Source organism: Macaca mulatta, chromosome 16 (genome assembly GCF_049350105.2).
Source record: "Macaca mulatta isolate MMU2019108-1 chromosome 16, T2T-MMU8v2.0, whole genome shotgun sequence".
Classification (NCBI taxonomy): domain Eukaryota; kingdom Metazoa; phylum Chordata; class Mammalia; order Primates; family Cercopithecidae; genus Macaca; species Macaca mulatta.
This window is the reverse complement of record NC_133421.1, coordinates 50,374,484-50,391,345: the sequence shown is the minus strand read 5'-3', so window position 1 is coordinate 50,391,345 and position 16,862 is coordinate 50,374,484. Positions and strand designations below refer to the sequence as shown.

General features: G+C 38.1%; 1 protein-coding gene across 11 annotated transcripts in view; it reads left to right on the top strand.

Annotated features, from left to right (window-relative positions):
- DHX40 (DEAH-box helicase 40) overlaps positions 1–11,455 on the top strand; it is a 45,276-nt gene extending 33,821 nt beyond the window's left edge. For all 11 annotated transcript variants that reach the window (XM_077970878.1, XM_077970875.1, XM_077970876.1 and 8 more), the window contains 6 exons: positions 1,919–2,033; positions 2,556–2,664; positions 5,659–5,753; positions 8,510–8,579; positions 8,841–9,069; positions 10,146–11,455. In XM_077970878.1, coding sequence (XP_077827004.1) covers positions 1,919–2,033; positions 2,556–2,664; positions 5,659–5,753; positions 8,510–8,579; positions 8,841–9,069; positions 10,146–10,285 — 758 coding nt within the window. In that variant the 3' untranslated portion in view covers positions 10,286–11,455. The remainder of the gene's footprint in view (positions 1–1,918; positions 2,034–2,555; positions 2,665–5,658; positions 5,754–8,509; positions 8,580–8,840; positions 9,070–10,145) is intronic.
- The last annotated feature ends 5,407 nt before the right edge of the window (positions 11,456–16,862 follow it).

Genomic DNA, 16,862 nt, shown 5'->3' with positions numbered 1-16,862 from the left:
CCAGCCTGGGCAACATAGTGAGACTCTGTCTCAAAAAACGAAACAAAATAAACAAACAAAAAAAACCAAAAAACAAAATTAGTATCCCTGAGCAGTTCAAGAAATGGAGATTAATAATCATTTATATATTTTCCTTACCAGGGTCATTTATATGGTCTGAGATAAATCATACTCTTTTTTTTTTTTTTATTGTTTCTAGCTGCTTCATTCAGTTGTTACCTAGGTAACATAGTTGGAAGCTACTTAAAGCATGAGATAGAAGACTTTATACCTTCATCAGTGTTTTCTTTAATCAAATTGCTTTCCTCCTAGTAACAGGAACTGCTGCTTTGCAGATTCACATTGTATTCTATAGTAAGTGCTGCTCCCTGGAATCAGGCAACATTGTGCCTCTGCTAAATCTAGCTGTGATAAGTATAGGGAATAGGAATTGTGATGTGACGTGTTAGATCGAAGGAAGGATCCCTATGCAGTTTTGAAAAAATGGGACTCTGAAAGATTAGCCCTGGATAAAGTGCTATATGGGGAATTTGGGCAATCAGAGAGCACATCGGTCCTGAATGGGGTCAGGGGAAGTGGTATCAAAGTCAGTAACAGATAAATCTCAAAAATATAATGTTGAGCAAGAGAAAACAGACATATCAAGTACATATTATATGATTCATTTATACAAAGGTTAAAAATGAGCAAAATCCATCTGTAGGATTAGAAGTCAGGATATAGTTACTCTTGTGGAAGGGAATGAATGGGTAGTTACTTGAAGGAGGGCATAAAGGGGGGCTGTTGAGATGCTAGTGATACTGTTTGTTGATCTGGGTACATTGGTATGTTATGTTTGTGAATATTAATTGAGCTACACACTTAATGTCCTGTGTAATTTTCTGTATGCATGTTATACTTCAGTATTACATTAAAAAAGAAATTGTTCGTAGTAGGTCAGTTCTGTATATATGGAGATCATGTCTAATTGCCCACAATTGGGAATTGGATAAATAAGAACTGGTTAAATTGTGTTATGTTCCCCATACTCCTGGGGAATACTGTATCATTTTTTTTTCTTTAGACAAGGTTTCACTCTGTTACCCAGGCCAAAGTGCAGTGATGTGATCACAGCTCACTGTAGCCTCAACCTCCTAGGCTCAAGTGATCCTCCCACCTCAGCCTCCTGAGTAGCTGGGACTACAGGCGTGCATCACCATGCCTGGCTAATTTTTGTAGTTTTTGTAGAGACAGGATCTTGCTTTGTTGCCTAGACTTGTCTGAACTCCTGGGCTCAATTGATCCACTTGCCTTGGCCTTTCAAATTGCTGGGATTACAGGCGTGAGCTACCACACCTGACCCTATATTGCTATTTTTGAGAATGAATAATTCTATATGTACTGATATGTAGCTGTTGTTAAATGAATAAACATTTTCAGATTATATATTCCATTTATAGAAAAATGAAACACTATGTACATATGCTTGTATATACATAGAAATTACCTGGAAGGACACACACTAAATAATGAACAGTAGTTAGCCTTGAAGATTGTTTTATGGGTAGTGTGACTGGGGAACATTGAACTTTCACATAATATTTTTTATACCATTACATTTCTTTTTTTTAACTGTAAGCATGGATTACTCTTATAACAAAACTAATTTAAAAAGTAAATTACAAATACTATTTTAAAAAGACAAATAGATTGGGAGAAATAATGTTGTTATTCAGGTAAAATCTCCAAAGTGATATTAAAAGAAAAAAAGGAATTGTGGGAGAAATTAGAGCTTCCCAAGAGGAGTTAAGAAGAGTTAATATAGTTCTACCTTACTTCACCCTAGAGGATGAGGCAGATTTTAATAAGTTTTTGAAAACAAAGTGATTGTCGGCACTTACTGTAAAGTATAACTGAATTGCCTCTCCAATTCTTTTAGTTGATCCAGAGTACCAGAAGGAAGCAGAACAGAGACATCGAGAATTGGCAACTAAAGCTGGAGGATTTAATGACTTTGCAACTTTAGCTGTCATCTTTGAACAATGCAAATCAAGGTATGTAAGGTAGTCCTTTGTCCTGGAAAATGTCAGTTTGATGTATGGTTCCAATATGTACCTATGTGGCTTGTGACACTAAAGTTCAGTGTCACAAGATGATATTGACTTTAAGGTATTTTGAATTTCAGTGAAGTTATCTATGTCAGATGACTGTTGCTTAGTAGGCATTTATTATATAATACTGATTATCTTCTTTTCTCCTCAAACCTTTCCTGAAAATGACCTTATAGAATTTTGCTTCTATATAGGTAGTCTACATTAAAAAATGATTGAATATTTGCTATTGCATATATAAGTAAAGAAATTCATTTACAAATTATTTTTTAATTTAGTCAGGGGCACCCTCATTAATTTAATTGTTTTTTTCAAATTTCCTAAAATTTTTTTAGTACTTGGACAGGTCTCCTGAAGGAACTGACAGTTGTTTATGGGTTTCCACTTTTGTAATAGAAATGAGAATTTTAGATTGTCTTTTACTTAGAGAAGATATTTTAAAGATACCAGTTTTTTGTTTTGCAGTGGAGCTCCAGCTTCATGGTGCCAAAAACACTGGATTCATTGGAGGTGCTTATTTTCTGCATTTCGTGTGGAAGCTCAACTTCGAGAACTAATCAGGAAGCTTAAACAGGTGATTGCCGTAATTTTTTTTTTTTGAATAGCATTTTGGACCTAAATATTTCATATTGAATTTTCATTGATGTACATTAGCACCCTTTCTATTCTACCACCCTTCCTTTCTATTTGTTTCTATGTACAGCCATCTCCCTGACCCCATGAAAGATTCCTAGTAGTAATAAAAGAATTGTATGTGCAGAAATGAAGATATTTAAAAATTGCTTTCCTGATATATAATTGACGTGCAATAACCTGCACATATTTAAGATACACACTTTGATGAGTTTTGACATTCGCATAAAACAGTTATCAAGATAATGGGACATATCCATCATCTTCCAGTTTTCCCATTCCCTCCCTTTTTTTCTTTTTTGAGGCGGAGTCTCAGTGTGTCACCTAGGCTGAAGTGCAGTGGCATGATCTTGGCTCACTGCAATCTCCGCCTCCTAGGTTTAAGCAATTCTCCTGCCTCAGCCTCCCAAGTAGCTGGGATTACAGGCTTGCATCACCATGCCCAGCCAATTTTTGTAGTTTTGGTAGAGACGGGGTTTTGCCATGTTGGCCAGGCTGGTCTCAACGAACTCCTGACCTCAAGTGATCCACCTGCCTTGGCCTCCCAAAGTGCTAGGATTATGGGCATAAGCCGCTGCACCTAGCCTCATTCCCTGTCATAATCCATTGTCTCACCTAGCAGGCCCTCCTGCCTCACCTACTCAGGTAACCACTGATCTGCTTTCTGTCATTATCCAGTAAGTCCTCACTTAATGTCATCAGTAGTTTCTTGGAAACTGTGACTTTAAGCAAAATGATATACAGCAGGCCCTAGAAAAATATTGCTTTATTCACCATTGTTTTAACACTGATGAGAAAAAAAAAACTTTACAGTTTTTAAGAACTTATTGACATTGAGGACTTACTGTATATAAGTTTGCATTTACTAGCATCTTACATAAATGGAATCAAACAGCATATGCTCTTTGTCTGGCATCTTTTACTCCTCATGATTATTTTTCAATTTACATATCTTATTTTGGTAAAATATTTAATATAAAATTTACCTCTACTGGGCATTGGTGATTCACCCCTATAATCCCAATGCTTTGGGAGGCCAAAGTGGGACGACCACTTGAGGCCAGGAGTTCAAGACCAGCCTGAGAAACAGTGAGACCTGTCTCTACAAAAAATTAAAATAATTAGCTGGTTATGTTGGCACACACCTGTAGTGTTGGCTACTCATGAGGCTGAGGCAGAAGGATCACTTGAACTCAGGAGTTCGAGGTTGCAGTGAGGTATGATGCCACCACACTCTAGCCTGGGCAACAGAGCAACACCATGTCTCAAAAAAAAAATTGTTTTTTACTGTTTTTATGTGTACAGGTCAGTGTACACTTAAAACATTCACAATGTTGTGCAACCCTTACCACTTCTCCATCTCCAGAACGTTTTTTATCATCCCATACTATAATAAAACTCCATAACCATTCAACAATAACTCCCCATTCCCGACAGGGCATGGTAGCTCACGCCTATAATTCTAGCACTTTGGGAAGCTGAGGTAGGGGGATCACTTGAGCCCAGCAAGTTTGAGACCAGCCTGGGCAACACAGCGAGACCTTGTCTCTACTAAAAAAAAAAAAAAAAAAAAAAATTGGCCAGGGGTTGTGTCACACACCTGTAGTCTCACCTGCTCAGTAGGCTGTGGTAGAGGATTGCTTGAGCCTAGAAGATCCAGGCTACAGTGAGCTGTGATCACACAGCTTCACTCCGGCTTGGGTGACAGAGTAAGACCTTGACTCAAAACAAAAACAAAAAAACCTACCCATTATCTTCTTTCTCCAACCTCTGGAAACCACTATTATACTTTCTCTGTTTCGCTGCGAATGTTTTCTGTTTGCCTTGTCTTCAAGTTCATTAATCTTTTCTCCTGCAGTGTCTAGTCTAATCTGCCATTAATCCCATCTAGTATATTTGTCATCTCAGGTGTTGTATTTTCACTTCCAGATGTTGGATTTCAGTCTTTAAATTTTTACATTTTATTTTTCAGGTCTCTACTTTTTGAACATACGCAATCCAGCTATACAGAAAATTATAATAAAATATAATTAAATCTGTGTCAGTTCTAGGTTGATTTTGATTGATGTTCTCATTATGGATTGTGCTTTTTTGCTTTACATCATACCTGATAATTTTTCAGCGGATGCCAAACATTGTGAATTTCACCTTGTTGGGTGCTGGATATTTTTGTGTTCTAGTTACTTGAAAATGGTCTTTGATCTTTCTTTTTGGGTCTTGCTTGCATGATTTGTTAGGTGGAATCAGAGCAGTGCTAAGTGCAGTGCTAGTTATTCCCCTCTACTGAGGCAAGGCCCATCTGAGTACTCTTCCTAACATCACACGAATTATTGTGGTGTAGTATTTTCATGTGGCTTATAGGAACAGGCACCATTACTAGCCCTGTGAAAACACCATGCCCTTACTTCTTATCCTTTTAAGTGGTTCTTTTCTTGGGCTGGTAGTTTCCTCACATTCATGTGCTAATCACTATTCAGCTCAACACTTCAGGAGGACCTTCTGCATCTCTCTGGAGTTGTGTCTTTGTACACTTCTCTTCTCTCCTGAACTCTTGGCCTGTGAATTCTAGCCATGTTGCTCTTCCTGGACTCCCAGCTTTGTCTTTCTAACCCAGGGAGTTCTCTGAGTTCCATTTGGGCTTCACTTCTCTGTATCTTGGTCTGCAGTCTTTCTTAAGGCTGAAGTTGGGACAGTTGTTGGGCGTACTGCATTTATTTCCTGTCTCTGTCCTTTATTGCCTGATATTACAGTGTTTTGGAAATCATTATTTCATATGTTTTGTCCATTTTTTTGGTTTTAGGTGGAAGGGTAAATCTGGTCTCTCTTAATCTATGTTGGCCAGAAACAGAGGTCTTTAGAAATGGGGGTTTTTCAAAATAAAAGATTATTTCAAATTGTACTGTGAGATTTACCACTCTATATATTCTTTTTACAGCAAAGTGATTTCCCAAGAGAGACCTTTGAAGGCCCTAAACATGAAGTACTACGAAGGTGTCTTTGTGCAGGCTATTTCAAAAATGTAGCTCGAAGGTAAGCAATAAGGACTTGAGAGATGGATCAAGATATAATACTGTATTTGACTAACTATAATATTGGACTATTTAATATTAAACATTGAAGATTTGATTTAAGCTCTGTGATGATTATGATGTGAATTACAATGACCAGGGACAGCTGCAGTGGCTCAGAATGTGGTATTAGAGCTCAAGTAGGGTAGGAGGGGTATGTTTGTAGGGTGGCTGTCCAGCATGGGTTATCTTCACTTAAGGCAAGTAACAAGAGTTTTCTTACAGAGGGGTGGCCCTGTCAATAGTGTGAAAGCCAAGTAGGTTGAGCATAGCATCCCTGAGGAAGGGTAGCTTGGCATGGAGTGTTAGGGCTTGAGCAAGGGTAGGGAGGGGTTATTTGGTTTGGGGCATCAGTCTGAGTGTAGTGAGGAAGGCATCTTTATAGATAAAGGGCAACAGTGATGGTGATGGAGATTCATTAAATACAGAGGAATTGATCACATAACTCTGTAAGTGATAATGGTGAAGGGAGTTAGAAATACCGAAAGTGAGAAAATAGGAATGATCTCTGTGCTGTTGGATTGAAATTTCAGAGTATCATTATGAAGTTATGGGTTTCATTATAGATGGATGCATGGACGGACACTGGAATAAAAATAGATGTTAGTGGGTGTATATATGTGTCTTTGTATGTATGTAAATATTTATATGTATATATGCCCTAGCTCTGAGATAATAACAATGAATAGATGTAGTGCCCAGATCTTGACTTGGGACATCCATCTGCCACTTAAAGGAATCAGGGGTCTTTGGAGAAATGGGGCTGGGAAAATCCAAGATGAGCCCAGAACATATTATTTTGCCAGCAAATAAAGAAGTGATTACCAAAGGTTGAGGCTATGTCAGAAGAATATAGGAGCCAGCATGAAGAGGCCCCAAGTGATCAAATATGAGACACTTTAAGCATCAAAATAAGTAATGATAATAGTGGATTATTACGGACTTAATAAAATGTGAAATCATATGTCTATCGTGGTATAAATAAAGGAGTAAAAGTTTAATGAGAAATGGAATTGTTTACAAGCACCTCTTCATAAAATTTTTGTTAATTACAAAAGCAAAAAGTAACTTTACAGTGGAGATTCCTGGTATATGCTACCTAAATCAAGCAATCAAAGTGAACATAATGAAGTAAATCAAAATCATGTTCTTCCTAATAGGATACAATGAGAAAAACACAGCATTATGTCTGTGATATTCCTGCTAAAGATGCATAACCTGAATCTAATCATCCTGAAACAGACAAACTCAAATTGAGTGACATACCACACAGTAACTAGCCTTGACATCTTTAAGGGTGCCAAGATCATGAAAGTCAAAGACTGAGGAAGTATTCCAGAATGAAGGAGACCAAAGGGAAATGAAAAATAAAGGCAATGTATGCTTCTGAATTACATCCTTTTGCTATAAAGGATATTAAGACATTCAGTGAAATGTCAGTGGGGTCTGAGGATTAGATGTTAGTAATGTATCAGTGTTAATTTTCTGGTTTTGATGCTTATAGTCATGTCAGAGAATGTTCTTGATTGTTGATTGTAGGAAGTGCACACTCAAGTATTTGGGGATGATGAGGTATTAGGTTGGCAGCTTACTGTCAAATGATTCAGGTAAAAAATATTTTTTTGGTTGGGCACGGTGGCTCACGCCTATAATCCCAGCACTTTGCGAGGCCGAGGTGGCTGGATCACAAGATCAGGAGATCGAGACCACCCTGGCTAACATGGTGAAACCTCGTCTCCACTAAAAATACAAAAAAAATTAGCTGGGCGTGGTAGCGGGTGACTGTATTCCCAGCTACTCGGGAGGCTGAGGCAGGATAATGGGGTGAACCTGGGAGGTAGAGCTTGCAGTGAGCCCAGATCATGCTGTTGTACTCCAGCCTGGGCGACAGAGCGAGACTCCGCCTCAACAAAAAAAAAAAAGGTTTTTTTACTTGCAACTTTTCTGTAAATTCCGATTGTTTCACACTTTTAAAAATATGGTATGTCTTGATTACCCGCTGTATGCCAAACACTGGGCAGGTACTAAAAATAGAAAGGTAGAGTAACATGAGTCCTTACATCATTCTTGATGATACCTGAGTCTAATGGAGGGTACAGATATGTAAGTGAATAATTACAATGCAGTCTGATCTGGGTTATATTATGAATACATACAAAGTACTATAGGAAATAAATTATGACGAACTAGGGTTATTATTTTGACAAGTTTTTTGGAATGATAGGTAGGGAAATGTAGAAGAAAATAAGGGCATGAATTAGAAAAATGATAGATTAATTGTCAAGTTCTAGAGTAGTGAAAAATCATCCCTTTAAAAAGAGATGCAGCATAATATAACATAAACCGTATTTAAGACAGAAGAACCGTTTAGGACTTGGTTTTACCATGCGTTAGCGCTGGTGATCTTGAGAAGTCTAGCTAATTTATTTGAGTTTCAGGTTTGACCTTTTAATAAAGTTCTGGCTCTCAAAGCTCACAGATTATTGTTAATATTACTACTGATTCCTTATACCTAATTGTAGTGACTGTTTAACTTGTATAATTAATTTAAGATGAATTGGTACAGAGGTTGTAGTGACAGTTGAATAAATGTAAGCCTCTGCTTATAATGCTCTTCGTAATAGAACATACTGTAATTGTTCATTGCTGAATGTAATGCTTCATTTACTTCATTGCTTTACTGTTGTAGTCTTTATCATTTTGTTTTTCTGTTTATAGATCTGTTGGGAGAACATTTTGCACAATGGATGGGCGTGGAAGCCCAGTTCACATTCATCCTTCCTCAGCAGTAAGTAGTTCATTTTTAATAAAGGGAAGAAATTTGTAAAGTTGTAGAAATAAGTAATATACAAATGTCTTCTACTTTTCACTTTGGGGTTAAATGTACATATATCTATATTACATAGATCTATAAGGGTATTGGTTGGCCCATGCCTCCTGATTGAAGAAGATAGGAATTAATTGAGAAGGGTTTGGACTATCTGGTTGGTCTAATGTGGAATAGGGCAGGTTATTGAGTTATCATCCTTAAAAGAAATGTTTTGTATAGCTTCATGAACAGGAAACCAAACTTGAATGGATCATTTTTCATGAGGTATTGGTTACCACCAAAGTCTACGCAAGAATTGTATGCCCAATCCGTTATGAATGGGTAAGAGACTTGTTACCCAAGTTGCATGAGTTTAACGCACATGATTTGAGCAGTGTGGCCCGACGTGAAGTGAGAGAAGATGCAAGAAGGAGATGGACAAATAAGGAAAATGTAAAGCAGCTAAAGGGTGAGGAAATCATTTGTTCTATTTTTAAGCACTATGCCATACTGCTTCCTAGTAGTACTTTACTATTTTTGTTTATAAAAATGTTGTGACCGACCTGGGCAATGCAGTGAGACCCCATCTCTATAAAAAAAAAAAAAAAGAAAAAAAAAAAGAAAATTAGCCAGGCATGTTGGTGTGCACTTATAGTCCCAGTGACTTGGGAGGCTGAAGCAGGAAGATCGCTTGAACCCAGGAGTTTGAGGCTGCAGTGAACTGTCATTTCACCAGTGCACTCCAGCCTGGGGGTGACAGAGTGAGGCACTATCTCTAAAAAATATATATATATACACACACACACACACATATATACATACATATATATATATGATTTGTGCATTATTAACTCAGCGCCCTTTGTTTCCAAGGGGCGCTCTCTCTCTCTCTCTCTCTCTCTCTCTCTCTCTCTCTCATCTTTCTTTTTCTTCTTTGAGACACACGATTTTGGCTCACTGCAGCCTCCGCCTCCCAGTTCAAGCTATTCTCCTGCCGCAGCCTCCTGAGTAGCTGGATTACAGGCATGCGCCACCATGCCTGGCTAATTTTGTATATCCAAGGGGCTTTTTCTATGAAATATTAGGACCCTGATTGGGAGGCATAAATAGTTGTGGTACTGAAATAGGACAGAAAGTTTATCAGCTCACATATACAGAAAACTTTTTAGTAAAGCTTTTTGAGGTTGAATTATGAAGCATGTTGTATTTTCTTTATTTGACATCACTGAAAAATAGAATGGTGAAGAGTTTTGCCCAAGAAATCATAGAAAAGTCTTTAGAAATGTTAGCCACTAGGTGTTTTATTACAGTATTATAACACTGTGCCACATGCTTGAATTAGGGTCAGTTTTTCTGACTCATTGACCTTGGTGCTCTTAATTTTGTAACCATAGACTACATTGCTTTTGAAAGGGCAAAATTTAATTTTCTCTTTATTCTTTTTACTTTGTTAACATTGAAAAATCAGGGCTTCTCTTTCTTTTAACATTTCTAGTACTGATTCTCAAAGCTAAGTTTTATTGGATTAATTTATAATGTTTTCAGATGGAATATCAAAAGACGTCTTAAAGAAAATGCAAAGAAGAAATGATGACAAATCCATATCTGATGCACGGGCTCGTTTCCTTGAGAGAAAGCAGCAGAGGACCCAGGACCACAGTGACACACGGAAGGAAACAGGCTAAAGTGGTGAATCCTCCAATTCAGGAAGTAGGAAAAGCAGCCAGGAAATGTGCTTCTACTTTGCCAGTTATTTCAGACAGCACTACCAAGAGGAAGTGGTCAGCACTTGTTATTGGCCTATGAACTAAAGCAAATCAAAGCTCATAAATCAAAGCTCATCAGTTCCCATAAATGCAATTGTCAAAGAAAAGATCGGGTTGCCATAGTCATAAGCAATGATACATGAAACCAATGAAAGACAGTACATGTAATATTTTCCTCAGTACAGTTTTGCTGGCCTTAACTGGTATCAAACGCTGTCATTGAGATGTTTTCAAAGAACATTGAGTTGTATTTAATCAGCGTGTACTCCATTTGCATTGAAGCATTAAAAATTATTTTCCTTAAAATCTCTTTAAGGCCTTCTTGTTGCTGTTAGAATAGTGCTATATATCAGGTATGTGACCATTTCTTTCAGAAGGCTGAACATAAGAGGTTTCTACTCAGCAATACTTAGATGTCTAACCATTTAATTGCTACAGAGCTTTATAGATACTTAGAGAAAAGACTTAATCAGTTAGTAAATAAAATTGCCTATGGCAGGATTCTTTCTTGAATTAATATTAATCCTTAAATTGATTTTTCTGGGATTATACAAATTCCTTTTTATATCAAAGTATATTGTTTAAAACAGTAGCTATAGCCATTAACCAAAGGACAGATGATATATATATATATATATATACACACACACATATAAGTTCTTTTTTAGCTGTACCTACGTACTTATATCAGCACCATGTATGTAGGTGTGATAGTACTTTCAAGCAGCCCCTCCACCTGGCCTACTCTGTTATTTCCACCTGCTTGGGAAGGGCCATTTAACTTCCATTATGCCAAACTTGGGATGGGATTTTCAAAGCAGGCAACACTATTTCATCATGTTTCAAATTGGAACCTTGAGGCTAGTTAGTATCACACTCAGGCCACACTCAGCACTTGCCCACTCTTGTTTACTGCCTTGTATTCTAGTTATTTGTGTATTTGTCTCCCTCACTAGATTATACGCTCCTCGTGGGCAGGGACTGTCTATTTTCATCTTTGTATCTTTCATGCACCTAGCATAGTGCTTTGCACATAGTAGTCACTAAATGTTTGTTAAATAAAGCTATTAGTGTCATTAAAATTCAAAAGACAGTATAATGTGTGTTTTTAGATATTTTGTGTAAAAGTTAAGAATCTAAATTTTTTATCAATAACTCTTCTAGTTATTTCCTTTGGAATCTAGTTTTATGTTCAATAATAGAAACTTGAAATCTTTATCAAAAATCACAAGGACCCAAATTCATGTATTTGTCCCTAAAGTAAGGTGAGTGATGATGGTTTCTCCAAACCTTTCCAGTGTTTTAATTTGTTCATTTTTATTTTTAGTGCTCTAGACACTGTTATTAGCACATATTAATCATTTAGTTCTGTCAGTCTCTCTTCTCAGGTGTATTGTATAAGGGCGTTTCCTTAGACGTGGTGGGAGTGTGTGTGGATTCTTGGAATGAAAGCTCTTCTAGTTTAGTAAATATTAAGCAAACATTCTGAATCTACACATCACACTCAAATTATATCAGTTGTTTTGGTAATGTCCTTTATGGCATTTTTCTGTAGTTCAACATTTAGTCTAGGATCATGTATTATATTTAGTCTCTTAATCTGGAAAGAGTCCTCAGTCCTTATCTTTCACAGCATTAACATTGTAAAATAATACAGGCTAGTTATTTTATAAAATGTTCTCAATTTGGGTTTCTCCAATGTTTCTTCATGGTTATGCATTTTTAACTAGAATACTGCATAAGTAGTAGTGTCATGGTATCACATCTGGAGGTACATGGCATTTTCCCCTTACTGGTGGTATTAATTTTAATTACTTATTAGGGTGCTTTTTAAATTATATCAAACTGGTTATCCTTATAATTCATAAATAATGTGTGGGGGGAGATACTTTTATTATATAAAATATATTGTTCCTTATAAAATATGACATTTTAGATTTACCATCAATTGATGGTTCTTGCCTGAATCCATTTTATTCTTATGGCTGCAAAATGGTGATTTTTTTTTTCTAATTCTTTTCTATATTTGTTGGTATTATATTGTAAGGAAGAGTTTTCCTTGAAGGATGAATGTCTGATAAACAGGTGGGTGCTAAGAAGAGCATAGATCAAGACAGAGAATTATTTATAGAAAGCACAGGGGGTGTTTGAGATGGTGGCAAACAGTTGAGTTTACTTGGTGCATAGTATATATATAGGAGAGTAGGTGGCTGAAAATGTTGAGGTCAGATTATAGAAAGCTTTGAAAACCAATCTGTGGAATTTGGAATTACTTTATGGATTTGTTAGAAGGGAAGGACATCATTACAGTTTTGTGATAACTGTGACAGTGTTATTGATAAAAAATTTCTGTATCTCAGTTTGCATTTAGAGGACTGTGAGAGTAGTAGTATCAAGGGAATGCTGGATCTAGTTAAGGCAAGAACGTGGAAGCAGCCTTGGAGGAAAGGTGGGTTTTATGGAGGAGTTTGTTCTTAAAAGAATGGGAATACACCTTCAAGTTACTAAATGAAACAAAACAAAAAGAATCAAAGACAAATTTTTTTTTTTGAGATGGAGTTTTGCTCTTGTTGCCCAGGCTGGAGTGCAATGGCACGATCTCGGCTCACCACAACCTCGGCCTCCCGGGTTCAAGCAGTTGTCCTGCCTCAGCCTCCCAAGTAGCTGGGATTACAGGTGTGTGCCACCACGCCTGGCTATAATTTTTTTGTATTTTTAGTAGAGACGGGGTTTCACCAGGCTGGCCAGGCTGGTCTCGAACTCCTGACCTCGTGATCCACTCACCTCGGACTCCCAAAGTGTTGGGATTACAGACACGAGCCACTGCGCCCCTCTGACAAATGTTATAATGGAAAAATGGGCAAAGGACATGGCTGGTCCTTTTATAAAAGGGGAAACAAGAAAGGTCAATAAATAAAAGAAGACAATGAACCTAACTTGTAATTAGGGAGGTGGCATTCATTTCCATCAGATTAGCAATAATTAATACTCCTGAATAGTGTTGGAGGTGAAGAATAAATTGTTCTTATTTAATTAATTTTTTCATACAGCTCTATTGCCCAGGCTGGAGTACAGCATGATCATGACTCACTACTTCTTTGATCTCCTAGGCTCAAGCAGACCTCCCACCTTAGCCTCCTGAGTAGCTGAGAGTACAGGTGTGTGCCAACACACCTGACTAATGGTGTTTTTTTTTTTTTTTTTTTTTGAGATGGAGTTTTGCTCTTGTTGCCTAGGCTGGGTTCAAGCGATTCTCCTGCCTCAGTCTCCCTAGTAGCTGGGATTACAGGCATGTGCCACCACACCCGGCTAATTTTGTATTTTTAGTAGAGACGGGGTTTCTCCTTATTGGTCAGGCTGGTCTCGAACTCCCGACCTCAGGTGATCCACTTGCCTCGGCCTCCCAAAGTGCTGGGATTACAGGCATGAGCCACCGCACCCAGCTTACTAATTGTTTTAAAATTCAGTTTTTGTAGAGATAGGGTGTCACCATGTTGCTCAGTCTGGGTCTGGAACTCCTGGGCTCAAATGATCCTCTTGCCTTGGCTTACCAAAATCCCGGGATTATAGACATGAGCCACAATGCCCAGGCCAGCTCTTATTTTAGAGAACATTTTGGCAATATCTAGTAAAGTTGAAGCTGTGTACAACCTGTTACCTAGTAAGTCCACCTCTAGACTTAGGTGGTCTTTGACTAGTGTATCACATCTGGAGGTACATGGCATTTGCCCCTTATTGGTGATACTAGTTTTGATTACTTAGGGTGGACCCAGTAAGTCCACATTTAGACTTAGGGGTTTCTCTAGACTAGGAACTCCCAGACTATATACAATATTCTGTGCCTTATAAAATTGGACTCCTATAGGTTTAGCGTTAATTGCTGATGATAAATACATAAAAGGTGTTTTTTTTGTTTTTTGTTTTTGTTTTTTTTTTGAGACGGAATCTCGCTCTGTCCCCCTGGCTGGAGTGCAGTGGCGCGATCTCGGCTCACTGCAAGCTCCGCCTCCCAGGTTCCTGCCATTCTCCTGCCTCAGCCTCCCAAGTAGCTGGGACTACAGGCACCCGCCACCGCGCCCGGCTAATTTTTTGTATTTTTAGTAGAGACGGGGTTTCACCATGGTCTCGATCTCCTGACCTTGTGATCTGCCCGCCTCGGCCTCCCAAAGTGCTGGGATTACAGGCGTGAGCCACCGTGCCCGGCCATAAAAGATGTTAAATACAGCATTCATTACAATGTGAAATACACCATCGTTTCTAATAGAAAAAATCTGAAAACAGCACCTATATATATCTATATCAGGAGGGAAAAGGTTTAATAAATTGTGATATGTTCTTACTGTTGAATTCTACAGCAGTGAAAGTGATTTTTGAGGTTCTTGATGTGTACTCCTATTTAGCAGAACAGATGAACCAGTTCATATTCCAACGAGCAATATATGAAAATGCCAGTCTTACTACACCTCATAGTTCCCAGTCTTCTAATTATTGACAAAAGGTGCCTCATTATTCTCTTAATTTATATATTTAGATATTTAATGCTTTTTCCATATGTTCAAACTGTAGGGAATAATAAAATTATCTGATTTGAATTTGATAAGCCAGATAGTAAATATTTTAGGCTTTCTGGATGTGTAATTTCTGTTGCAGCTACTCTGATGTTGTAGTATGAAAGCAACAACAGACAGTACGTGAATGAATATCACTGTGTGATATTTATTGGAATAAAACTATGGAGAATGAAATTCAGATTTCACATGTCAGGAAATACAGTCAGCCCCCTGTATCTGGGGGCTCAGTATCTGGGGTTCCACATCCACAGATTCAACCAACCACAGATTTCAAATAGTCCAAAGAAAATCCAATAAAAATAATACAATAATGAAAGATAATATAAAGAAAAAACAACTGAGTATAACAATATTTACATTGTATTAGATGTAAGTAACCTAGATATGATGTAAAGTATGCAGATGAAGATGTGCGTATATGCAGACACTACCCATTTTATATGAGAAACTTGAGCATCAGCCAGATTTTGGTATCCTCAGGGGGAAGTCCTGGAACCAAACCCCAGCTGATACTAAGGGATCACTGGATTATTGTTGTGATTTCAGGTTTTTTTCCTCTGAGATGGAGTCTTACTCTGTCACCCAGGCTGGAGTGCAGTGGCACTATCTCGGCTCACTGCAACCTCCGCCTCCCAGGTTCAAGTGATTCTCCTGCCTCAGCATCCTGAGTAGCTGGGATTACAGGTGCATGCCACCACACCCAGCTAATTTTTGTATTTTTAGTAGAGATGGGGTTCCCCATGTTGGCCAGGCTGGTCTCAAACTTCTGACCTCAAGTGATCTGCCTGCCTTGGCCTCCCCAAGTGCTGGGATTACAGGTGTGAGTCACTGCACCTGGCCAATTTCAGTTTTTTACCACTTGTACTTGAATCTAGAAAAGCTACTTTTTATATTACCATTCTAACTTAAATGATCACTTCATTTGCAAGAAAAGGTCTTAATGAAATGTCAGATTTTTTTGGCTTTTACTTTTTCTTCATAGCAGAGTTGATGAAACAGCATAATATCAAGGAATCAATAAATTTAAATAGTAATCTTTATTCTTCCAAAGATTTTTAAAGTAATCCTTATTACTTGTTAGCTGTTTCTTTAAACTTAATACATGAATAATACAAAATTCCCTCGTGAAGCTGTTAAAGATTTTTCAAAGAAAATGATTAGTCACAGCTGAGCATGGTGGCTCACACCTGTAATCCCAGCACTTTGGGAGGCCGAGGTGGGCGGATCCCGAGGTCAGGAGCTCGAGACCAGCCTGGCCAACATGGTGAAACCCCATCTCCACTAAAGATACAAAAAATTAGCTGGGTGTGATGGTGCGTGCTTGTAAACCCAGCTACTCAGGAGTTTGGGGTAGAAGAATCACTTGAACCCGTGGGGGCAGAGGTTGCGGTGAGCTGAGATCGTACCACTGCACTCCAACCTGGGTGACAGAGCAAGACTCCATCTCAAAAAAAAAAAAAAAAAGATTAGTCACATTCCTTGTCCAAATAAAATCCACATATTTTTTTCACCTATTATTACTTGGTTCTCAGGTAAAACATAGGAAATGAGATGAGTGAACCCAAAATACAGCCCAGCACCCTGTTTAGTGCTTTGTATATGGGAGGTAATTATTTATAAATGATTGTTGTGCCAACTCCAGATGCAATTACTAACAACATAAAGTAGCCTAGGCTTCAAATTAAATGAGTGGTATAATCAATAAATGCTTTAATAGCTGGAGAAGTAGGGTAAATTGATTTTTTTTTTTTTTTTTTGAGATGGAGCCTTACTCTGTTGCCCAAGCTGGAGTGCAGTGACGCTATCTTGGCTCACTGCAACCTCTGCCTCCCGGGTTCAAGCGATTCTCCTGGCTCAGCCTCCTGAGTAGCTGGGACTACAGGCGCCCACCACCACACCCAGCTAATTTTTGTATTTTTAGTAGA